The 26,995-nt window shown below is 37.7% G+C and overlaps 1 protein-coding gene and 2 pseudogenes across 7 annotated transcripts in view; 2 read left to right on the top strand and 1 right to left on the bottom strand.

The window, feature by feature from the left end:
• Window positions 1-26,995, bottom strand: part of WWP1 (WW domain containing E3 ubiquitin protein ligase 1) — a 135,420-nt gene that overhangs the window by 31,020 nt on the left and 77,405 nt on the right. For all 7 annotated transcript variants that reach the window (XM_011291318.3, XM_011291319.3, XM_011291323.4 and 4 more), the window contains 7 exons: window positions 17,360-17,696; window positions 7,709-7,804; window positions 5,698-5,872; window positions 3,386-3,440; window positions 3,217-3,301; window positions 2,959-3,087; window positions 37-112 (listed from right to left, as the gene is read on the bottom strand). In XM_011291318.3, coding sequence (XP_011289620.1) covers window positions 37-112; window positions 2,959-3,087; window positions 3,217-3,301; window positions 3,386-3,440; window positions 5,698-5,872; window positions 7,709-7,804; window positions 17,360-17,696 — 953 coding nt within the window. The remainder of the gene's footprint in view (window positions 1-36; window positions 113-2,958; window positions 3,088-3,216; window positions 3,302-3,385; window positions 3,441-5,697; window positions 5,873-7,708; window positions 7,805-17,359; window positions 17,697-26,995) is intronic.
• LOC123383132 lies at window positions 8,904-9,341 on the top strand (annotated as a pseudogene).
• Window positions 19,328-23,712, top strand: LOC123383225 (annotated as a pseudogene).

Raw genomic sequence — 26,995 nt, 5'->3', positions numbered from 1 at the left:
GATTACAAACATAAGATTTATTTACCACTGTAGTACCTGGCACAAATAACGGAAGTGAGCAAGTTTCCACCTAAAGCTGCGTTCATAAGCAATCTGTGGACCACCTTTAGTTCTAAAGGAAAAACAAAACAAAACATGTTAATTCACAATAGAGTTGGATATATAATATTGTGGAGTATACCAGAGTCCTACAAATGACCACAGGAAAGCTATTTGCTGGGAAAGAAGATAAATTTAGTGGGCTAAGAGGCCTGAAAAATGAGGACACACACAAAAGTAAGACTATATATATATATGGGTGGATCTTTTTTAACAAAGTTAAATGAAATATTAAAGTCTGTTACTATTAAAAAAAAAACTTTGATAATAACTTAAATCTAAGGAGGATAGAGGCTCTAGACAGAAAAGACAGGGAAGGAAATTCTACCACATCTTAAGCCCAATTCAAACTAAACATTGGTGAGAAAGTATGCAAAGCAAAATCAATTTCTAAGAACGAGTGACATCTAGGTCACACAGCTCAAGTGGTAAATGACGGAAGAGACAGAGTGGGTGGCATGTAAGGGACAGGTGTGAGTCACACTGAGAAGGCCTGGGTCTTCTGCCTACTGAGGGAGAGCCTAAGATACATACATAGAGAACTTTTAAGATCTTAGGGAACATTTTGTAATGGATGCAAAATGTTCTCTTGTGTTGTCAGGTTCAAGTGAATTCATTCAACAAATATTTACGTAAGACATACTACTACCTGGCACTCTTCTAGTTGATGAGAGTGTTATGTGTTAACAGGTAATGATAATGTGTTTTTGTGGAGGTTATATTCCAGTGAAGTGGAAAAACAAGAAACAGAATAAATAAGTAAATTATATACGAAGTGTGTTAGAAGGGGATAAATGTCTTACCACTCCTCCTCAAAAAGAAAAAACAAGAATGGCGCCTGGGTGGCTCAGTCGGTTAAGTGTCTGACTTTGGCTCAGGTCATGATCTCGCAGTCTGTGAGTTCAAGCCCCACGTCGGGCTCTGTGCTGACAGCTCAGAGCCTGAAGCCTGCCTCAGGTTCTGTGTCTCCCCCTCTCTCTGCCCCTCCCCCACTCATGCTTTGTCTCTCTCAAAAATAAACATTAAAAAAATTTTTTTTAAAGAGAGAGGAAAAGGCAATGTAAAAGGATACAGAGTGTATAGGGAGATGTTTTAATCCTGAAAAGGGTGAACAGAGTTGGGCTCACAAATCAATATTTGAACAAAAACATGGAGGGCATAAGCCATGTACATATTTGAGGAAAGAGCAGAATAACAGCTAAGACCCAGAAGTAAAAGTCCAGGTGCTTGAGGCAGAGCTACGTGGCCAGTGAAGCTGAAGCAGTGTGAATAAGGAGAGAAAACAGAGATGAAGTTGAAGAGGTAACGGGGATCACATTTTTTAAGGCCTTGGAGGCCATTGTGAGGAATCTGCTTTTCACTGAGATGGAAATCACTGGAAAGTTTTGTGCAAAGGAATGACTTTTTACTACTTGCTGCTCTATGGAGAATAACATTATATGAGGTGTGGACAGAAAGCAGAGAGGCACTGTGCACTCCAGTTGACCAAAGTAGTGGCAGTGGACATGGTAAGACATAACGGGATTCTGGACACACTCTGAAGTTGAGATGGCTAAAAATGTATTGTGTCAAATGTATTATGTCAAATGCTCCTAAATCAAATGAGACAGGACTGCAACCAACCCCTGGATTAACAATTAACAATGTGAAGGTTGCTGGTGCCCTTAACAAGTTCAGGGTCAGTAAAACTCCTTGTAATCTGTTTGAAAGAGTAATTAGAAACAGCAATATAGAGACAACGCTTTCAGGTACTTTTCCTGTAAGGGGCAACAATAAAAATGAATTTTCACGGAATGAGTTTGAAAGGTAAAAAGTTGTGTTTTTTTAAATTTTATTTTAAAAGGTTTATTTCTTTATTTAGAGAGACAGCGTGTATGCAGTAGAGGCACAGGGAGTGGGGGGGGGGCAGGTGGGCAGGGAGGAGAGAGAGAATTATAAGCAGGCTCTGTGCTATCAGTGCAGAGCCCAATGCAGGGGTTGATCCCACAAACCGCGAGAACATGACCTGAGCTGGAATCAAGAGTCTGTTGCTTAACCAACTGAGCACCACCCAGGGACCCCTGTTTGTTTGTTTTCAATCTAGGAGAAATCACAGGTGATGAGAATAATTCAGTAGAGGAAGAAAAACTGATGATGGAAGATAGAAAGATGACAATTGCTACAACAATTAAATGGGAAGAGGGGGAAAGATCTAGTGTGCCAGTAAAGGCACTGGCCTTTGATAGGAACAATGGTAGTTCACCTATAGGATTAAGAGGGAAGACAGATGCTGGTAGGTGGGTAGATATGACAGTAGGAAATTTGAAAAAAACCTTTCATAAAACTATTTCTTAGTGATGCAAAGATACCACACTTAAGAGTAAGGATGAAGGTGAGCTCTACTTTAAGGTCTTTTTATCTGGAAGATTCAAATTTGTTGACATCTCATTCCTTCACACTGCAGTGGCACGATGTGACTGTTAAATCTGTGCACAGACTACCTCGGTCTGAAACCAGCTCCATTACTTGCCATCTGATTTTGCACAAATTAGTTATGTCCCCTAAGCCTCAGTTTCTGCACTGAAAAAGGGAAAATAATAGTATCCACCTCAAGGGGCTGTTGGGAAATAAAATGAGCTAGTTTATACAAAGTGCTTAGAACAATCCCCCACATACAGTAATCACTAGATAAGTATTTGCCATCATTAACACATTATGTACTACAAATTCATTCTGTAGTAACATAAAGCAAAGATGTACATATACTGAGCTATTACTTGTATAGGTTTTCTTGATTGACAGAGTACAATCTGTTGCTGAAGTTGAGGCTAAATTTTTATGTCATTAAACAACACTTAAGTACTTTAGGTTTTCACTTACACAGATGACTTCCCATTGCGAGGATCTTTGAATGTTGTTGTTCTTGTATTATGATCAACAAAGTACCTAACGCCTTCCCGAGTATACCTGATTTCCCACCCTTCTGGCAGGGGTTCTTCATTCTGTAAGCTAATACATAAAGTTATAATCACAGAGTGAACATTTTCTAGGTACTAAAAACATCTGAATCAAGGTTTACTTGATTATACCTACAGATGCATGTAATATTACTTAAGTAAGGCTGCAGTACACACATACCCTTGAGTTCTTGGATCTTCCCACTGGGTTGTTTTTGTATTATGATTCACAAAGTAAACCCTGTCAGTTGAATCCACTCTTTTTTCTAAAAAATAGAGTGAGCACAGCATTTAATAACTATTTATTACATATATCTTCAGATATTTTTACCAACAACATATCAGCTTACCCCAGCCTGGTGGCAAAGGCCCATATGGGTCATTTTCTGCAGCTAACATTGAAGCCTGATTGGAGAAAGGGTTCGAGGGGAAAAAAAAAAAAAAAAAAAAAAAGAACAGTACTTTAATATAAAAGCAGAGATAAACCGAATACTTGATAGAACCACATTTTATAATAATTTTCTAAAAAATGATTAAAGGAATGTGAATACAGTCATTTCAAGACACAAAGTACATTTAAACATGTCATGAGTTAAGAGGAGTCAATCAGTTGATAAAATTACTAGTTTTTTAAAGATAACTTAGAAATAACTAATACTGACATCAATATTTTAATTTCTTAGCCCTTCCATAATAATCTACAGGAGTGAAATGAGAGAAGAGCATATAGAAAATTGTGTTTAAATGAAAACTACTTGTTTAGAAATACAATACTAATCAGTTCTTTTTAAAACAAATGCCTAATTCTGTGCTGACAGCTCAGAGCCTGGAGCCTGCTTCGGATTCTGTGTCTCCCTCTCTCTCTGTCCCTCCCCGACTCGTGCTCTGCCTCTCTCTCTCAAAAATAAACAAACATTAAAAAATTTTTTTTCAACAAATTCCTATTAATAAAACCAATATTAAAATCCAGTATCATCTTTATACAAATACTTTTAATATTAGCATCTTTTGTGTATTCATATACAAAACACATTCATGCTTACATACTGTAAGAATGACAAATACAAAAACTATCACCTGAAAAATTATTTCTTAATGATAAAGTATATGATAAAATGATACATATTTTATAACCTTATAACAGATACTGTTAATTTTACCCAGTATCAATTTCCCACTCCTCCCTCCTTGACACCCAAACCACTGTTTTCTTCGAGGCAGAAATGTATCCATCTAATATTCCATTCCCAGCTGGGTTGGTAGAATGACCAATTCTGGCCAGCAAGCTACTGTCAGAAGTCCCTGGTAAGGGCATCCCTTTCCAAGCAAAAAGGCAGGGCTTACTAGATAAAAGTCATCTGCCCTTCTCATTCCCCTTTCCCTTTCTTCTTGCCTACAGCAGAGAATGAAGTCCAAAGGGCAACAGCTCTGTATGATAAAGGTGAAGCATGAAGCATGATAAGGATGTACCAAGAACCTGGGTACCAGGTGGCATTACTGAGCCAATGTAGTGTTAGCTCTGGACTTTCACCCCAGACTTGTATATACTTAGATAATTACATCTCAGTCTGTTTAAAGGTGTTCTATGCAGGAGAACACATTTCTAATACATCCCTCTGACCTAATTTTGCCCTGTTTCCCTAAGGTTTTCATGTATACAGACAGCAAAAGCACACAGTACATAATGTACAAAAGCACAAAGTACATAATTTCTTGTTTACTACATACAGCTGAACAGTGAAACCTTAGCACAGATTTCTGTACAAGTTACCAAAGGACCAGAAACTGGTGGCAGCAGGAGACGCTATGAAGGCTGAGCTGGCCCTGTCCCTCTCTGCTGGCCACAGAAAACCAGGTGAGTGGGTCAGACTGCAAATGAGAACTTATTACTTAACCTCTGAAGAAAATGGGAGTTGAAAGAGCCAGCCTGAGGCAGGATTCTGAAAAAAAGTTATTTAGGTTTTCTTTTTGTGTCTTCCCTAATTCCTATTTGCTAGCCTCCACATTTTGGGTTTTCAAGTTGCCTCAAAACACTATCCAGAGATGCCCAGTACTTAAAATTTGTATTTTCCACTTCCTGTGATCAAACCTATTTAACAGAGATTACCCGCTACTCCAAGTCTTCTTGTAGATGTTTGTTTACAGCAATAAATGAACCATCAATTGGTCAAATTTTCAGACAGCATTAGATCTTTTGGACAAAACCATCTCCAACCCCAGGAATATCTTCGGTAGGCCAAAACACATGAAAGTGTTGTTTCTGAGATTCTGAGATGGGAATGAGAACAGCTGGAAAATGGCAAGACTGGCCTTAAGTAAAATCAGGAGGTAACTGGTTTGGTTTAAAGCAAGCAAAATGATTCTAATTAAAGGTGGAGGATTGGGGAGTTAGTAAAGACAAATTATTTCATTAAGAAATTCATTTACGAAAAAAACTACCATTTAGTAAAGACAAAAACAGTATGTACTTAATGTTAGTAAACTAGAATTAAAAAAAAAAAGCTTAAAGTGTGTATGTGTATCAGAAATACTTATATCTTATTAAAGAGTAAATAAAAAATGTCTTGCAATGCAGTCTATAACATTTAAAAACCACCAAAGTCGAAAAGAGCAAATGCCTGAAGGAAAAAGTTGTGTTGATATCGTACAATGTGCTAATTACCGAATAGAGGTATCGTTGGTTGAACTGTTGCATAGCTCCCTGCAATTGGTTCCGCTGAGACTGCCACTGTTCAAAATTTCGAACAGACTCCATGGTAGGCCGCTGCCAGGTTGTTGTTCTGGTGTTGTGATCCACATAATAAACTCTTCCACGATCATCAACTCTTCTTTCCCAACTACCACAGGATAAGCATTAATAAAAAGTAAGCAAGAATGTCTTAATATAAGAAACTGGAAAGTAATTAGTTAACACCTAACTCACACGATTTAAAAATCAAGTCTGAGACATGAGCAAACAACTCCAAAAAAATGTGAACATTGATATTCTTCAGAGAAATTACAAACATGTAACTTGCTTTTTAGGTAAATTATCTTCCCATTCTACCACTACATGATTTCTAAAAAGGGGGCCAAAGACTGAACAGTCTCTGTATCAATCTGACCACCCTCTTTTTCTTGATAAGTTACTGAGCGCTTACTATATACCTAGTAATCTGTCCCTCTAGCCACTGCCTACATTCAGGGTTGTAACTCAGTTCTTACAGGTCTTCCAACATCCTGCTGTTACACAGCTGCTGAACACAAATGCAGATCGAATCATGTCATTCCACCTATCATGTATCATGGCTCTCCGGCACAGCATAAAAATGAACCCATTCACCATTTCAGCCTCATCTCCCCTAAGATCTTTTAAGAGGCCCACATAATAGCCAAATCAACTACTTGCTGGTCTCAAATGTATATGTTTCATTTTGTCATCCCTTTTTTTTTCTGAATATTCCCTCAAAACAAAATGCCCTTCCCTATTTCTCCACCAACCAGAGTTCTCCTCATCCTCCAGGGTTCAGTTAACCCTAAAGCCAATTCATGCCATTAACTTAGTTATCTAGCTATGTTCGAGGGACGAGGCAAGCCTAGGGTCCTCCTATTATGCCCCCATCCCCTCTCTCACAAACACTTCTATAAGCCATTAACTTATACAATGATTTAGGAATCCTATCAGCAACCCATCACATAAAAATAACGTATTTTTGTGAATATTCTGGACTTTGAATGTGTTTTATATTGGTGGACTTTAAGTTGCATCTGGAAGGACATATTCTAAGAAGCACAGACAATAAGGAGATACTGCCAGTCCAGGCAGAGAGTTCAAGGAGAATATAAACAGTATAACTCAACCAGCTATCAGCACAATATGTATGAAGAGCTATTAAAGATAAGAGCACAGGGGCGCCTGGGTGGCGCAGTCGGTTAAGCGTCCGACTTCAGCCAGGTCACGATCTCGCGGTCCGTGAGTTCGAGCCCCGCATCAGGCTCTGGGCTGATGGCTCGGAGCCTGGAGCCTGTTTCCGATTCTGTGTCTCCCTCTCTCTCTGCCCCTCCCCCGTTCATGCTCTGTCTCTCTCTGTCTCAAACATAAATAAACGTTGAAAAAAAAATTAAAAAAAAAAATAAAGATAAAAGCACAAATGAAAAGGAAGACCAATTTTGTGAATACAGCCTAACGGCATGAATTTATATAGTGTGTAATAGAAATATTTTTATTCATTTAAGACTGTCTATAATTTTAGCCATAATGTAATATAATTTTACTTGTAGCAATCTTTTAGATCATAACTTTGAACTACTCTAACGTCTCTTATGTCATTAGATCTCATGAAATAATACAGCTTAGATCACTACCTTTGGAGAACACACACATAAATTTTCCTAAATATGCTTTTCATTCCTTAAAATATAATGAATGACAAGCACTAAAACTGAACCAAAATTCTAGAGCTACTCTACAGTAACACATGCCAGTGTTTGATAACCTGTTGAGGAAGCCCCTTCAGACTAATGGTAAAAGAGATACAATGTAACAAATCTCATTTACTGAACAGTCATTATTCACAAATAAATGAAGGAAAATATAACATGCACAAGGAAAGAATCATTTTATGTTGTAATAAATTTAAGAAATCAAATGTATGATAAAACACAACTGGAGATGAATAAAGATGCCACATTACCCTGGAGGTAAAGGTTGCGGCCTCTCCCATGTGGTTGTTCGAGTGTTATGATCCACGTAATAGGTTCTACCATGAGGATCTTTTCTCTGTTCCCACCTTTAATAAAAATGCAAAAATGAAACTAAAAGATACCAAAATAAGACAACCTGAAAAATAATTCCTTCTTATATTCAGGAAAATTGCAAATAAGTTTTACTTTAAAAGGTTATATAATATATACACACGCATATAAAATTTCTTTTCCCAATTATTAGTGTCTTTTCAGTTCTTAATTATTACCTTTTTATTAACAGTACTGGCAACTCAGTAGATACATAGTCAGTACAGGAGGATAAATACCTAATGTGTTTAAAAGTTACTAATTTATATAATTTATCACCAGAAAATTATCAGAAATTCACCAGAAAAGACAAATTTAATTAAAGGTAGAGGAACTCTCAGCCTATTACCACACTCAAGGCACAAAATGTTAATGAGGTAATATCCACTTCTGCCTGCAATTTAAAAAATACACATCTATAAGATTTTATAGATATTGCATTAAAGAAGGATGTGGTGACACTGCTCCATGAAAATTCTTCTATATGCATAGTGTTTTCTTTTTGTGTACAGCTATCTCCCTCTTGTTTTCAGTAAAACTCTGTTTATGAACATTCCAATTTCATCTTTTCCTGTTTTATCTCAAAGACTCTCAATCTCTTATTTTCCCTACTCTCATTTTCTTCTCTGTGATTCCTGTTTCTTCTCTGTTCTTTCTGTAATGTGGTATAGAAGAAAAATGTTAAATATAAAACATAATATTTCTGAGTTTAACATTCTTGCTTTCAATTGAAAGTAGACTAAATGGAAGAACTTTGTTTTCTCTTAAACTCAGGGGCCCAATTTGATTCTTTTTAGATTACAAAGGTCATTATTATTTTCTTACACAATGACCATACATATTAAGCTATCCCCTAAGCAAGGTATACACATACACACACATTTACTTTAAAAAGGCATGCAAAAAAATTTAATAGTTTGCTTAATTAAGCTCATCGACAAACAAGTCACAAAATGTTTCAACAGAATTATGAATAATAAAAATGCCCAACTTCACAACTGACTCAGAATCATGTAAGTTGTTAAATCGATCTATTAAAAAATCCCTGTTGCTCTCTTCCCTTTTGTGGCCACTGCTGAAGCACCAGTGGCCAAAATGAAGTTCAATCCCTTTGTGACTTCTAACCAGAGCAAGAACCATGAAAGACATTTCAATGCACCTCCCCACATTCGGAGAAGATTTTATCCTCCTCTCTTTCCAAAGAGCTGAGACAGAAGCACAACATTCGATCCATGCCCATCCGAAAGGATGATAAAGTAAGGTTGTGCGAGGACACTATAAAGGTCAGCAAATTGGCAAAGTAGTCCAGGTTTACAGAAGAAATAAACATCATTTACATTTAACGAGTTCAGCAAGAGAAGGCAAAAGGCACAACTGTCCTTGTGGGCACTCACCCAAGTGAGCTGGTTATCACTAGATTAAAACTGGACAAAGACTACAAAAAGATCCTTGAACGTAAAGCCAAATCTTGCCATGTTAGGAAAGGAATAGGGCAAATTGAGAAATAGGGCAATTGAGAAGATGCAAGAATAAAGTAACCTGATATACAACTTAAAATAAAAAACTGTTAAAATGAAAAAAAATCTCTGCTGTATAAAATCCTACTTTGGAATATTCATGCTACCCTATACTACAAAAATTCAAATATTTCTTACAAAAAAACATTTCACTAAAAAAAAAAAAACCTCTGAAACTTCAGATTTTATGTATTTTCACTTAATAATAAAAGTTCATTGGAAGGCAGGATTCCAATATGGAATTTCATTTTAAAGACATTTCGGGAATATCTGTAACACTATCAATGGGCTATTGATTTGTATGAAAGCTCAACAGCCAAAAACAAATGTCTTAAAAATATACAAAATTTCGGGGCGCCTGGGTGGCTCAGTCGGTTAAGCGTCCGACTTCAGCTCAGGTCACGATCTCACGGTCCGTGAGTTCGAGCCCTGCGTCAGGCTCTGTGCTGACAGTTCAGAGCCTGGAGCCTATTTCCGATTCTGTGTCTCCCTCTCTCTCTGACCCTCCCCTGTTCATGCTCTGTCTCTCTCTGTCTCAAAAATAAATAAACGTTAAAAAAAATATATATATATATATACACACATACACACACGAAATTTCAAGAACCTCCTGATAATGGTAGTTTTGTTATTTTTAGGTATTAATTCCTATAATCAGTTCTTACAGATTTCCATCTTTTACAAATATTTTTATCAAAATTATACATACTTTCACATAATTTTATACATTCATAGTTGTATAATGATATACATACACCTTCACACATACAGTCTACAGGGCTCACTACAAAAAACAGTGCCTAATGTCCCCTTAACTTCATTTTCCATTCCACAAAAGCAACATTTTCAACTGTTTCAGCCAATTCTTTTAGTATTTACCTCTTTTTATATTAATAAGCTTATTTTACTATTTTAGATTTCATCTCAAACATTGTATATTGATTTCTCACTATGAGAGTTTCAGCTGAAGTCTCTCTCCTGCATCCATCTACACATACACTGTAACACTTACCCTCCTTCGACCATTCCACATACACACATATTCTGTGTCCTTCCCTTATATGATGTAAAACTCTCCTGACAGCTGAGTCATGGAACGTAATATTTCTTTTGTCTCCTTTCTTCCCATTTTCTTAGTTTCTACGTATTTATTAATTTCACTCCCAAAACTTCTCCACCTGTATATATGTCCTCTCAAAATATTCAGACTCATCAGGTATTTACCAATCACAGCTCTGCCTCACAATGAGCTGCTGATCCTGTCTGGCCAACTGAGAAGCCTGCAGCACATCTGCCATCTTGGGCCCCTTTTACCATCATGCTGGTGATTCCTTTCACTCCCTTTCTATCAGACACCTGAGATCTGAAGCCCATGCCTTTCACATTCAGTAGCTAATTTTATTTATTTATTTTTTGAAGTTCATTTATTTATTTTAAGAGGGACAGAAACAGCACAAGTGAGAGAAGGGCAGAGAGAGAGGGAGACGGGGAATCTCAAGCAGGCTCTGCACCACCAGGGAAGAGCCCAACGTGGGGCTCGAACTCAGGAAACCGCGAGATCAAGACCCGAGTTGAAACCAGGAGTTAGTTGGAGGCTTAATCAACTAAGCCACCCAGGCACCCCTCAGTAGCTAATTTTAGAGAAACACGAGTCCTGGTAGCTTTTTAACAAAGGATACACAGGAAATGAACTTTGGAAACTGAGGATATCTGAAAATGTATTTATTCTGTGCACACACTCAACAGTTTGGCTGATTACAGAAATCAGGTTGCATTTAGTTTCCCTCAGCATTTTAAGTTGGCTTAACAGCTTTTTGCATTGATTCTAAGAACTCTAATGCCATTCTGATGAGTATGAGATGTGCTTTCAGTCCCTTTTTAAAATCTCTACAGAGAAAAAACTAAGGTTTGCTGGAGGGGAGGTGGGTGGGGGGATAGGTTAAATGAGTGATGGGTACTAAGAAGGGCACTTACTATGATGAGCACTGGGTGTTACATGTAATAAATCACTAAACCCTACACTTGAAACTAGTATTCTCTATCTCTCCCTCTCTCTCTTCCCACTCCTGTGCTCTAGCTCCCTCTCTCAAAATAAATAAACAGACTTAAAAAAAAATCTTTCTAAAAAAGGGTGGCTGCCTGGGTGGCTTGGTCAGTTAAGCATCTGACTCTTGGTTTCAGCTCAGGTCATGATTTCACAGTTCATGGGTTCGAGTCCCACACTGACAGTGAGGAGACTGCTTGGGATTCTCTATCCCTCCGTCTCTCATTACCCTTCCTGTGCTCTCACTCTCTCTTAAAATAAATAGACTTAAAAAAAATCTTTCTGAAACTATTATTATATGTTAACTAACTGGAATTAAAATGAAAGCTTGAAAAAATAAATAAAAACCAACTGAAAAACACCATGTAGAATGTGATACCAGTTTCTTAAAGTAATTCTATAAATGTACGCAAAACAGTAATTTACACAGTTACTCTCTAACCTCTTCACCTACTTCTATCTTTCCTCATAGAATCTGTCACTATATGACATTACTGAGTAGGTTATGTATGCAAGGCCCCAGCTGCTCAGCCTGCTGTTACACACCCTTCACAGCAGCAGAGTCTTAGGCTCTCTTGGCCCTCTGAATATCCCAGGCCTGGAATAAAGTCTGATACAGAGAAGCTCTCAAATATTTACTGCCGGAATAAAATATAGACACCACTCTCTGAGTGTTTCTGTATGACTTAAGTATTTTATTTGGTCATGTCTTAGCTTTGTGATCAGAAACAAATTTTAAGATTGAGGGAAAAAATAAACATAACCAAGTATTCCATCTATATAATGGGCTACAAAGTCCTTTTCTAGGTTTATCTCAGATAAACTGCAAATATTCCCAACTTAACACTCAACAAATACTCAGTAAGCACTCACGTTCCAAGCATAATGCTAGCCACTGGTTCTTAATTTTTCCAAAACGGGTTCACTTCCAGATTTCAGTGTTTTTGCTCTTAACAGAATTTACCTTTCTTTAATTTTTTCTGTAAAGTGCCAGAGAGTAAGTATTTTAGGCTTTGTGGGTGAAAAGGCAAAGTCAATAATATTTATAAGTACTTACATAATAAGAGCAAAAACTCCTGTCGTGGCCCCACCTCATTTTCCTAGCAGCCAGTCCAAGGGGAGGCAACTTGCTGAGCTGTCACTCCCAAAGTGAGATTCTACCTCTTGGGGCATGGCAGTTGTCACAAGTGAGTCCCCAATGTGTAGGTGGTGACTAAGGCATTGGGCAGCAAGGACAGAAGAAGGTACTGGTGGGGAGAAAGGATGGTACAGAGCAAAGGGTGATATTCTGGATTGGTCTGGGTGACTCACAGTGACAGCCTGCTAGAGCTGTGCCTGTGGGTCATATACAAGTGGTGGGCTGGAATTGGCAAGAGATCAGAATATCCCAGTAGTGAAAATTCATGAATACTTCCCAGTAAGTGCAAATTACCTGGCTGAATAAGACTTCTTGAATTCTTCTAGAATTCTTTAATTTCATAGATTTAGGTGCTAATTTATAAATGCCACACTTCACCCAACCATAATACTCTCCTTTCTAGTATTTAGATATAGTCTCACTAAGACATTGTATATAAAATTTCCAAACCTACCACTGAACAAGGAACTTGCTTTAAAACAATAAGTAAATGTGGAAGAATTTTGTGAAATATATTACAATAAGAATAAGAGAATTTAGTTACTTCTTGAATAACTGCTGATTTCAAACTTGGATAAAGGGGTAGATAGTAAGACTTGCCTACTCATAAACCATGAAGAATGGTTACCTCTCTCCTCTACTGCTAACCTATGTCCACAAACTCCTACCCATCAGAAGCTCACTACTTTAAAGTCTCTCTCCTTTTATGAAAGAAAAACTGACCCTCAGCTCTGTATCTTTTCCTGCAATTTCCCCCAAACATTCCTCTTTCTCTGTGTCCACTAGCTCTTACTCCTTAAAAGTTTACTACACACTTCTACCCCTCCCATTCACTCCATCACACAGCACTCTGAATGCAGCTCTATTTCTCAGAAACTGCTTGTCAAAGGTCAACAATAAATAATCTCTTTGTAGTTACATTCAATTGGTGACTTTCAGTTCTTATCTTACTTGAATTTTTCAGTAGTTTTTGACCTTGTTAATCATTTCCTCAGAAGCATTTACAAGCCAGGGCTTTTGCCCAATTGTTCACTCACTCAAAATCATTTAATCAAGCACTAACTCACTTATTTAACAAGTATTTATCAAGTACCTGCTACACAGCAGGGATGGTTTTGGGTACAAAGAATACCGAAACGGACAAACTTAAGCCCTTTCTAGTCTAGTGGAAAGAAAATTGACAACAAACAAATATGTGTCATGTGGTGATTAACATAACACAAGTTATGCTGATTAGAAGAACCCTACTCCACAGCGTTCACACTGATTTCATTTATATTAATTCTGTAACAGGAAAAACTAAAACCTATAGTGGAAAAAAAAATCAGAACGGTGATTGACTGAAAAAGGTACTTTGGAGAACTTTCTGGGAAAATGGTAATATCTGAAATCTTAGTAAGGGTTTGGGTTAATCGATGTATGTGTTTGTTGAAACCCATCAAAATAGTATGGTTAAGACTTGGGCATGTCCTTCTATGTAAACTTTACCTAAAAAACTTTACACAAATATTGAACTCCAGTTAATGACATACAAGCTAAAGTACTGAGGGAACTAAATGCACTGATGTCTGCAACTTATTGAACTACATTTAAAAATTAGATGGATAGAGAGAGGCAGAGATAGGAGATAAAGCAAATAGGGTAAAATGTAAATTACAGAATGCAGTGGTAGACATTGGGATGTTCACTGAAAAATTATTTAAAGTTTTCTTCATGTTTATAAATTTTCCTAAGAAAAGGTTAGGAAAAAATAAGGCAAAGTAAAGGGATGGGTGCAGAGGGACCTGATTTAAACAGAGAAAATCAGGAAAGGCCCCTGTAATGAGGTAACATTTGAGCAGAGACCTGGATGAATCATGCAGATATCAGAGGTATAACACTCCACACAAAAGTTTGGGCAAATGCAAAGGTCTTTGGGTGAGATCATGCTTGGCATAACACTCAAAATTCATCTCCAGGATGGAACACTGTTCCTTGAGAACACTCGTGATTCCAGGCACTCTGATTCCACTGGTAGTTATCTGAATTACTGAGCAAGTTACCAAAGAGAGGAAACACAGGAACTAAGATTTTTGAGGAAAGAGAAACGATGTAGTTTTGAAAACTGCTAACTCAGTTACACAAAGAATACTGCCTAAGCCAGAGGAATCAACCTTGGTTCCACTCTTCTTTTCTTCTACCTCCTTACAACTAATTACCAGGACACATCTTATCATCACCCTAAGAGACTAGCATCTCTTACTGCAGACTCTTTTAATTTCTCACCTGGATTAACAACTTCTAAACTTTTCTGATGACAGCTAACAGAGTAAGAAATATGTTTTACATGAATATCTGTGTGTACTAGATTGCTATTTCCCTACAGATTTTATACACACAAACACACACCAGAAAAATAAACTTTCTGGAAATGTTTACTCTTACTACACCTAATACTTTTTCAGTATTTTCTGTTCTTGTCTATATTGATTTACTTAAATTATGTGTTCAAATGCTGATCATAATCTAATGGGTTGCAACCTGCAATCTGAAAATCACATAGGTTACCACAAAGATCACATGATAGCTACAGACATGCTGAAGCATTTATTTGGCCCCCACAAAATTAAATATATATACTTATTATCACTTTAAATCATAATGCCTGCTTCTCTCATTTATTTTTTTTTTAATTTTTTAATGTTTGTTTATTTTTGACAGAGAGACAGCGCATGAGTGGGGGAGGGGCAGAGAGATAGGAAGACACAGAATCTGAAGCAGGCTCCAGGCTCTGAGCTGTCAGCACAGATCCTGACATGGGGCTTGAACTCACGGAGTGTGAGATCATGACCTGAGCCGAAGTTGGACGCTCAACCGACTGAGCCACCCAGGTAACCCCCTGCTTCTCTCATTTATAAAACAGTCTGGCTGCTATCTTTACTTACTTGTCTCAACTCTTTTTTTTTTTTTTTTTTTTTTTTTAAATTTAGAAATAGAGTGCATGTGAAAGGAGGAGAGAGACAGAGAGAATCCAAAGCACAATCCATGCTCAGCCAGATGCGAGGCTAATCCCATGACCCTGGGATCATGACCTGAGCTGAAACCAAGAATCAGATGCTCAAAAGAATGAGCCACCCAGGCACCCCAATTGTCTCCTTAACTCCTAATCTATCTATACCACTGCTAGAATTAAGAACCTAACTAAAATGCAAACATAACTCTGCCACTCCCCTGCTCAAAATTCATTAATGTTTATCCACAGTTTTCAAGGAAAAACTCCCACACTCTTAGAAAAGTAAACAAAATTCTTCATAGGATTATTTACTCTTCAGTGCTACATAAGTCACTTCCTCAAATGCTGAACTCAAACTGTAACAAAACACTACTTCCAGAGCTTCACTTACATGTTTTTGTAAATGCTAGAGATCTGAACATGCAGTCAGCCTTCCATTATCGGTGCCTCCATTATTGCTGTGCTAACTCCTACTCCTCTTTCAGGAATCCACTTAAGGGTCATCTCTTCCTAAAAGTTTTCTTTGATCTCAAAAGTGTAAGCTACTCCCTTGCAAGCTCTCTCTGTATATATTCCCACCCACAGCCTGCTAAACTTACCTCTAGCCCGGCTTTAACTGTACTGTATAGTTGCTGTTTACTTATCTTTATCCTCCTATCAGACCATGAGGTTAATAGAACAGCTTCTTACATGTATATATCACAGTGGCAGACATATGAAATGAGGATAAATGACTAGGCTGCCAAAGATAGAAAACAAAGGGACAATGAGAAATTTCTGAGAGAGAAGGAAGATACTGTACAGTCTGAAATGCTGGCAGGAAACAAGATGGGATTGTAAGTAAGTAGCTGAAAATAAGCTCAGAGCAAGGTCTGGCCTGGACATACAGATTTAATAAAGTTGGGACAGTGTGAGATCCAAAAGAGGAAGAAGCACAGGCAGAAGACCAAAGTCTGAAACCACGATTAGGCAGTGACCAAAATCAGATGAGCCAGTAGAGAGCACTGAGAAAAACAGTTCAGAAAATAAGACAGGGCTGTGAACACAGTGACTGGTGACAAAATGAGGGCAATAGGACCTTCTAGAAGTGCAGTTTCAATATCTCTAAGAGAAGACATTCTAACTGCTGTAAGCTGTGTAGGAAAGTGCTGTGTCCATACTTCTAGTACAGTGTTGTCAAATTGTACTGCACATATGTTTACAAGTCTGAGCCACTATAAATAAGCTTTTTGAAGTCAGAGACAAAGAAAGACTCAGTAATATTAGTATCATCAGGACCAAGAAAAGAATCAAAAAAACATGTTAAGTAAAGCTGGAATAGGTGACCAAATGGAACACACACACGGAATACTCTTTAAAGGAAATCTTAGGAAGCTGAATAACTGCAATGGGAAATTTAAAAGAGACTAAGAATTATTAAGCAGCAATGAAAACCTGAGTTTGTAACAGAGCTAATCAGCAGGGTTAAGTGACTTTCCCCAGCACTCAATACGAAGAAAAAGGATGGCCTATGTTGGGGCCTGGGGAGCAGACCATAAAGGAAGCTGGAAAACTGAGGTAATTACATAGTGTTATGATCATTCTTATCTAAAAGTAAAAATAAACCAAGAATCAAATCAAGAGTGTCCTGCAAACTAACCCCAGGTTTTTTCTTTTCCCTTTATAATGGACATATTTCATAAGTGGGCATTCTTAGTTTTAAAAAGTACTTTGTGGCAAATACACAAATTGTATCAGATTCCAGCTTTGATTTCAAATTACTAAACAACTGAAAAATTTTACATACACATTCAAGAGTCGTATTATCAAAAAGTTGCTATTCAAATTAAGTCAAACTTCTAAAAAATATATTTAACATACCCTGATGGCAAGGTTTCTGTGTTGGCATTTCCAGACTGTTGCCGTACAGGTTCCACACAGCCATCTGGCTGTCTTAATTTGGCTGCCTCAAAAGCAGAACTACTTCCAGAATTAGAGGTGGCAGGGTCTAAAGTACTTCTAGCTTCAGATCCAAATGCTGCACTAGTAGAGAGAATACATTCATTGTTTTCTGAGGAAGTCATTATTTCTTGAACTGGAGGATCTTCAACAGTAGTATTAGTGCAATTTGAAGACAAGGCGGTTTCTTCAGATACTATTACAGTATCCATAGTGGAAGCGTTATCAGTTGGTGCAGATGAGGATGATTCTCCATTAACTGAAAAGAGAAAATCAATAAGACGAACTATCAGGAAATGACAAAGCAAACAACTCACCAGTTACACTGATTCAGTACCTAACTGACGGTGAGTAATGTATCAGATACTGATGAAAATAAATAAGGCAGATTATATTTTTTCTTGCTCATATTTGGGGATGAATATATAAATAATAAAAAGTTAAGAATACAGTTGACCCTTGAACAACACTGGTTTGAACTTCACAGGTCCACTTATGTGTAGGTTTTTTCCAATAAAAACAGTACAAACCTGTAAATGTATTTTTTCCTTCTCTGGTTTTCTTAACATTTTCTCTAGCTTACTGTATGGTAAGAAGACAGTATATAACAGATCTACAAAATATGTGTTAATTGACTATGTTACTAGTAAGGCTTCAGTCAACAATAGGCAATTAGTAGTTAAAACCTGGTGGCAGCGAGGGGGATGGAGTCCAAAGTTATACAAAATCATTCAATTGTGGGGGGGTGATGTTGGTGTTCCAATCCTTACTGTTCAAGGGTAAATTGTATACGCACACACTAATAACTTTAACTTAAGGAAAAGAAAAACCAGTATGAGGATAACATTTTTTTTTCCCAAATGATCAATTCTGAAAATCTGCATGGTTTATATAAAAAACTTAAAAAAAAATTTTTACATTTATTTATTTTTGATAGAGACAGAGCACAAGTGGGGGAGGGGCAGAGAGAGAAGGAGACACAGAATCCGAAGCAGGCTCCAGGCTCCGCGCAGACAGCACAGAGCCTGACGTGGGGCTCAAACTCACAAACTGCAAGATCATGACCTGAGCCAGAGTCAGAACTTAACCGACTGAGCCACCCAGGTGCCCCTATATATAAAAACTTTTAAAGATCCCTTTTAATCTCCTTCTCCTATGCAAATGGTAGCTAATATCAAAAATGTCAATGGGGGGAAATAGTGGCATTTAGATAGTACTACAGTGGACTGCCAGAAGATACAGAAATTCATTCTACACCTTCTAAAGAAATGACTCACTACTGGGATCCACTAATACAATTTAATGCTCATTTAAAAATTTTTTGGTTGTTTTATTAATGTTAGAGACAGAGTGCAAGTGAGGAAGGAACAGAGAGAGAGGGAGACACAGATTTTGAAGCAGGCTCCAGGCTCTGAGCTGTCAGCACACAGCCCGACACGGGGCTCAAACTCACGAACTATGAGATCATGACCTGAGCTGAAGTCAGACACTTAACCAACTGAGCCACCCAGGCACCCTCTTAATGTTCATTTAAAAAATTTTTTTTCTATGTTTTTATTTATTTTTGAGAGCAAGCGAGTGAGCACATGCAAGCATGGGAGGGACAGAGACACACGGAGACACAGAATTTGAAGCAGGCTCCAGGCTCTGAGCTGTCAGCACAGGGCCTGACATAGGGGTCAAACCCACAAAACATGAGATCATGACCTGAGCCAAAGTCGGATGCTTAACCGACTGAGCCACCAAGGAGCCCCTTAATGTTCATTTTAAATGTGATCAAAGCATTTCAATTATGTGTCACTATTAAAGCGAAGTCAAATTAAAACTGGAAAGAGACATAGATTATTGAGTAAAACGTATTAGAAAATTCCACGTAACATTCTAATTGAAATGGGGAAGGGAGACCTAATTAAAGGTAATGGCATCTTCAGAGGGAAGACTTAAATAGTGGAAAGTGTACTATTAAAAGGAATTGAATGGTAAGCACAAAATAATAAGAGAATGAGTCAAGTACTGTCTAAATATGAGGAAGAGAATGGCTTTGGGGAAAAAAAACACATAAAAGAAATAAAGTATTTACAGTTACCCTGTACCAAATACTATTAGATAACACAGTGAAATGAAAAAAGAATGTGCATAGAGAGGCTAACTTCTGGTGTCTCCTATATAATGCTCACTTAAATAATTACCTCATTTAATATTTACTCTTCAATAGTGCAGAAATTAATTTCCAAAACCAAAAAAGCTTAGTTAGCAGCAGTCTTTTCAAAGCAAAATAACACTAAATGGGAAAAGAGGAATAACTGAGATTAGATAATCCAGTCCAAGAAAAAAGTCATAAATCTTTTGCATACTAAAACACAGCACACAAAAACGAACTGTTAGAGAGGAATAAAATGAGATATTAAAGAGCACTGTTCAGTTGTTCAAGGCAAAAACTCCTCTCCTACAATAATTCAACAGCAGGTGAGTGCTCTCAGCTCTTCTCTCCATCTGTACCACTACCTTCTGGTCCATCGTTTCTTGGTTTTACTACTATCAACAGCCTCCTAATTTTAGTCTGTTGCTTTTTCTCATGTCCAGCTACAAGCTATTCTCCAAATGATGGCTCAGAGTAATCTTTTTCACAACATATAAGATTTTTTCATTCCCCTAATTAAACACATCAGTGGATTCCCATTACCACCAGAATAAATTCCAAACTCTTTTACCACAGCCTATGACAATGACTACGTTAATCTGCTCCACAGTTATGCCTGACTTCTCACGATGGCCTTCCTTCTGTTCCCTGAATAGCAACTCCTTCCCACTTAAGGGATGTGCACTTGCTGTTCCTGTGGCCTCCGAATATCTCATGACTGGCTTCTTATCATTTAGAGTGCATGCCCAATTATAACTTCAGAATGTACTTGAGGCAGTGCTTGAGTACCTTATTTACTGTTGTTTCCACCACACCCTAACCTGTTTTATTTCTCATGTTCTGAAATCATTTTATTTGTTTTCATTTCTTTAAGTTCAGAATGGTACAAAAACTTTGTCACTCTTGCATTTCCCAACTGTTAGAAATGCTTAGCATATGAACACAATAAATATTTGTTGAATCAATAAATTAAAGACAAATCACAGAGGAAGAAATGAACTGAACATACCTCTCCCAAAACTATGCAGATTAAAGAGCATCAGTAGAAATATTAACTATATGAAAAATTTAATAACACAATACATCTGACTTAAATTACAGAGTGGTAGCTTTGAGTTTCTACTATATACATATTCCATCCAAACACGCTGAGAATTTTTAGAAAACCAATATAAAAGACCAAAGGAAAATCCTCAATTATATAATAAGGAGGCCACATTCTAATTACAATGCAATAAAACTAGAAACAAGCAATACAAAATACAACTTATTAAAATGTTTACTGAAAGTCTGGCAGAATCTGTTAAACACTTTTTAAGGGTTATCTTATGTAATAATCTTCACAGAACTATGCTGAGACAGATACCAGCATTATCTCCACTTTACTGGTGAGGAAACTGGTAACTTTCTTTTTAAATGTTTATTTATTTTGAGAGAGACAGAGAGACAGAGAGAGAGAGAGACAGAGACAGAGAGAGAATGCATGCATGTGCAAGCTAGGGATGGACAGAGAGAGAGAGAGAGAGAGAGAGAATCCTAAGCAAGCTCCAAGCTGTCAGTACAGAGCCCAATGTGGGTCTCAATCTCACAAATTGTGAGACCACGACCTGAGGTGAGATCAAGAGTCAGACACTTAACTCACTAAGCCACCCAGATGCCCCAGAAAACAGATACTTTTATGTCCATAAAAATGATAGTACTCTCCCCCAATTCACAATCAATATGCTTAGAAGATAAACTAAATAATTATTGAGTTAAAGAGGAAATAATGAAATTATAGACTTTAGGGAAATTAATGGCAATGAAAACATTTGTATCAAAGGCTATTGGACAAAGCCTAACAAGTATCCACGAATATAAGAAAGAATGGCAATAAATGAGCTCAGCACTCAATTCCAGAGCTGAGGGTCCATTGGGGTGGGGGGCAATGGTAGAAGGAATTTAAAAACCAATAAAACAGATCAGAATTTCCAGACTCACTGATAAGAAATGGGATCCTGTTGGGATCTTGTTGGAAGTATAGATCTCAGTTCCCATTCTAGATTTACTGAATCTCTAGGGGAAATCTCTAAGGAAGGTTTGGGAATCTGTATTTTTAACAAATGCTTCAGATGAATTCTTACCAGTAAGATGGAGAAACCATGAAATATACCTTTCCAAGTTTTATAAAGAATATATAATATGAATAACATTAGGAATGCCACATACAACTTTGTAAGTCTGAACCATATTAACTAATCTAAGTCAAGAGAAAGAAAAATTGAAAAGGCTCATCATGGGGCACGTGGTTGGCTCAGTCAGTGGAGCATGTGACTCTTGATCTTGGGGTTGAGTTCAAACCCCACATTGGATGTAGAGATTACTTAAAAATAAAATCTTTAAAAATAAAATAAAAAGAAAGAAAGGACTCATCAGAGTAGAAATTGAAAAGGTGATAAAAGATCATACCACTCCACCAAAGGGCACAAGGCTCACTTAGTGTTCTGAGAAAATCCTATGAAGCCTTCAATGAACAGATCACTCTCAATGTTATTTAAAGTAACAAGGAGTAAAAAGGAGTTTCTTAGTTTACTCTTGTAAGGGTAAGTTAACCCTAAAGTTGAAACTCAATAAATTCTTTTTTTTTTTTTAATTTTTTTTTTTCAACGTTTATTTATTTTTGGGACAGAGAGAGACAGAGCATGAACGGGGGAGGGGCAGAGAGAGAGGGAGACACAGAATCGGAAGCAGGCTCCAGGCTCTGAGCCATCAGCCCAGAGCCTGACACGGGGCTCGAACTCACGGACCGCGAGATTGTGACCTGGCTGAAGTCGGACGCTTAACCGACTGCGCCACCCAGGCGCCCCCAAAACTCAATAAATTCTAAGATGGTTCAATATTAGGATATTATGTTAGGAAATTGACTATGCTAACATATTAAAAGATAAAAGCCATGACTATTTTCAATACAAACCAAAAAGAATTCAATAAAACCTTGATAAAACACTTGATAAGAGGAATCAAGAAAAATAAATAGTCTAGATTATCAGAAACCCACAGTAAGCATCGTATATTAACTATAAAATATTAGAAGAATTTCTATTAAGGTCAGGAACAAATTAAAGTCAGGAACAAAACAAGGAAGATCACAACCACCACTCCAATACTGCTGATTACTTTGACGATGCATTAAGACAAGAAGTGAAAAATACTGGAAATAAAATGCTCACTCACAGAGGATAAGTTTATTTAGAACACTCGACAGGATCTCTGACCCATCTTGCAAGATGGCAGGCAAAAAAAGCCGAGAAGCCAAATACTAAGGAGAAAAAAAATCAAAGCCAAGAAGGTCAGACTAATGCAAGGTTAAGAAGAGTAACCTCAGGGCTAAAATGCCAAAGAACAGGAAGCCCCACTGCAGCCAAAACCCTGGCCTAGGCAAAGGAATTGGCAGATATACCTGATCAGCTATGAAAGGCCATGTACAAGAGGAAGAAGTATTCAGCAGCTAAATACAGAGTTGAAAAGAAAAAGGAGAAGGTTCTTGCTACTGTCACAAAACCAGTTGGTGGTAACAGGAATGGTGGTACCCGAGTGGTTAAAATTCACAAAGTGCCTAGGTATTATCCTACTGAAGATGTTCCTGGAAAGCTATTGAGCCACGGCAAAAAACAACAACAACCCTTTCAGTCAGCATGTGAGGAAACTGCAAGCTAGCATCACTCCTGGGTTCATTTTGATCACCTTCACTGTGCTCCACAGAGGCAAGAGGGTGGTTTTCCTGAAGTGACTGAGCAGTGGCTTGCTACCTGTGATCGGACCTCTGGCCCTCCATCGACTTCCTCTGCGTAGAACACACCAGAAATCTGTCATTGCCACCTCCTCCAAAACTGGTATCAGCAGTGTGAAAATCCCAAAACATCTCACTGATGCTTACTTCAAGAAGCAGCAGCTGAGTAAACCCAGACACCAGGAAGGTGAGATCTTCAACACGGAGAAAGGGAAATATGAGATTACAGAACAGCACAGAGTTGATCAGAAAGCTGCGGACTCGCAAATGCTCCCACAAATCAAAGCTGTCCCTTAGCTTCAGGGCTATATCCATTCTGTGTTTTCTCTCACAAATGGAGTTCACCCTCACAATTTGGTGTTCTAAATTTCTTAAAAAGACCCTAATAACTGATCCATTAAAAAAAATAATAATAAAAAAAGAACACTCACAAAAATCAACTGAAAAGCTGTTAGTACCCAATTAATTTGACCAAAATGTATTAGCTCAACGACCAGATAGAAGTTCAACATCAAAATTACACTCAAGACTTATCTAAACAAAACTAAAAAACATTTTTAAGAGACATTTTAAAACACGGAATGAATGGAGAGACACATAAAATATCTCTGGATGGGAAGATTCAGCACTGCAAAAAAAAGTAATAATAATTAACTGGTAAAAATACTGGTAAGGAAGCAGAGCATGAGAAATTATCATTATTGCTGGTGGGAAAACAAAAGGGTCCAGCCACTTTGGAAGACAGTTTGAACAGTTTCTTACAAAAATAACCATACTCTTATTATATAATAAAGCAGTCCTGGTTTTCAATCCAGTTAAGTTGAAATCTTATGTCCACACAAAAACCTGCACATCAATGTTTATATCAGCTATATTCATAATGGCAAAAATGGAAGCAACCAAGATGGGTAAGAAAATTGGGGTACATTCATTCATACAATGGAATATTATTTGACAGTATCAGAAATGAGACGTCAAGCCATAAAAAGACATGGAGGAGCCTTAAATGCATATTGCTAAGTGAAAGAAGATTCCAACTATAGAGGCCAAATTACAGAGACAGCAAAAAGATCAGTGGTTGTTAGGAGTGTGGGGTAAAGGATAAAGAGATGGAGCACAGGGGATTTGGAGAGTGGTAAAACAATTCTGTAGGATACTGTAATGTTGGGTCCACGACAACATGAATTTCTTAAATCTCACAGGACCCATACAACACAAGGAGTGAGCCTTGATGTCAACTATGGACTATAGTTAACAATAACGTATTTATACTGGTTCATTAATTCTAACAAATGTAGCACAGTAATGCAAGATGTTAATAATGGGAAATTCTGAGTGGGGTAGGACGGCATATCTTTGATTAGAGATTATTACTGATACACGTCAGTGGTTCTCAACTGGACACAAATTTGCCCCCCACTTCAAAGACAGTTAGCAACGTCTGGAGCTATGTTTGGTTGTCACAGCCAGGGGAAAGGGAGATGTTACTGGCATCTAGTGGGTACAGGTCAGGAATATACAATACACTGGACAGCCACCCACAACAAAGGATTATCTGGCCCACCATGTCAACAGTGTGAAGTTGAGAAACTCTGATGTGTGCATACCCAGCCACCAGGCAGCGTCCTGCAAAATAAACATCTGTCTACAGTAGCTGCAATACAAACATCTGTTAACAAATGGTATAAGGATGAGTGAAAGGACAAACTAACAAAAAAGACAAAAAGGGAAGGCAGAGAGAGAGAGAGGGAGGTCAGAATCATAGGCTCCTTGCTCGTGAAAGAATATGGAGAATTACACGTAAGCTAGTATTTGAAATGTGTAACAGGTGGGAAATTAGAAGTTTATGCAAAGCATTTTTCTTCTCTACAGATATAAGACCACGCCCACAGTCTTGGTTTCTTAATGAATGTATCCAAACCCTTACTTTCAGCCATTATGACATTTAAGTTACAGGACATACCTCCCTACTTTCATGTTTAATCCTTGAGAAGTTTTCCTTGTACTTACAATATGTACATCTCAAAGCACCACACATTTGTCCTTACTATAACTGTTCAAATAAGGCAGAAAAAGGCAGAAATACTCAAGATTTGAGTATCATTTTTACTCCTTTTTAAAAGTGTGACATGAATGGGGGCACCTGGGTGGCTCAGTCGGTTAAGCATCCAACTTTGGATTTCGGCTCTGGTCATTCAGGATCTCACAGTTCGTGAGTTCGAGCCCCACGTCAGGCTCTTTGCGCTGGCAGCAAAGCCTGCTTGGGATTCTCTCTCTCCTCTTTGCCCCTCCCCCAGCCTTCTCTCTCTCTCTTTGAAAGTAAATAAATAAAATTAAAAGGTGTGACACGAAGAACTGCTGGTGTATGCATCTTAAGTTTCTTTAAAGTCAATTCACACTTGTAAGTGGGTGGCTATAAAGGGGGTAGTGTTCGAGGGAGGCTTTGATGATGGGATAGTTCTGTATCTTGATCACAGTAGCAGCTACATGAAGCAACACATGATAAAACCGCACACACAGTGCAGGTACAATAGGCAAAGTGGAGATTTTGTCAACGCCAATTTCCTGATTTTTATATTGTACTGCAGTTACACACTGTATGTTCACACAGGGAGAGCTCCCTATACATTTCTTGGCAACTTTCTATTATTTCAAAATAAAAAGCTATAAACAAAAGTCTAATAAACTTGTGAAATCAGTTCTGCCTGAAACCATACAGAGCTCTGATCTATTAATAAAAGAATAATTATGTGTTAGAAAAAGTCATTTCACACTGGAAGTTACAGATAGTGGGAAGTGGAGAAGAAAATAGTATTGTTCTTAAATATCTATCACCGTCCAAGGAATATGGTAGATGTTTTTTATTATCTCATTTAACCTTTGAAACAATCCTATCAGGTGGTTAACTGAGGATTATCCCCTCTTTTTATAAATGGAGGAGCTAAATTTTGAGAATATTGTTTGTCTAAGATCACACAGTTAACACATTAAACAGTAGAGCTGGATTTGAACCTAGTCCTATTAGATGCCAGGATTGCCTCCCATTTTAGCTTTAAAAAACTATCAATATTTATAGCAACTAAACTTATCAAAGGAGCTTTTTTTTTTAATTTTAGAGAGAATGCATATTGGAGGGAGAGGTGGAGAGAGAGAGAGAGAGAGACAGAGAGACAGAGAGACAGAGAGAATGAATATCTTAAGCAGGCAGCCAGGCAGCATGCTCAGTGCAGAGCCCGACCAGGGGCTTGATCCTACAACCCTGGAATCATGACCTGAGTCGAAATCAAAAATTGGATGCTCAACCAACTGAGCTACCCAGGTACCCTTCAAATGGAGCCTCCTGATCTAAAGGGAGGGAGAAAAAAAATTCCCACCAAAAAGCCTTCTTGTATTGATACTATCTCTGGTGAAATGAAATCATTTGTCTTAAACTCCTTAGCACAGGGCTATAATCCCTTGTCTGAAATCCTTGGGTCAAGTATGTTCCAGAATCCATTAGTTTTCGAAATTTAGAAAAGTAATATGGCATGTGTACTGTATATTACACTAATAACTGAGCAGATTTGAGGGCTACACATTGTAATTAAACACAATACTATTTCTGTGGCAAAATGTAGAGATACACTAAGCATGATAAACTGTGAATACA

This window comes from Felis catus, chromosome F2 (assembly GCF_018350175.1).
Source record: "Felis catus isolate Fca126 chromosome F2, F.catus_Fca126_mat1.0, whole genome shotgun sequence".
In the NCBI taxonomy this organism is placed as follows: Eukaryota; Metazoa; Chordata; class Mammalia; order Carnivora; family Felidae; genus Felis; species Felis catus.
Note: the sequence above shows the minus strand (reverse complement) of the source record. Positions and strands in the feature narration are given on the sequence as shown.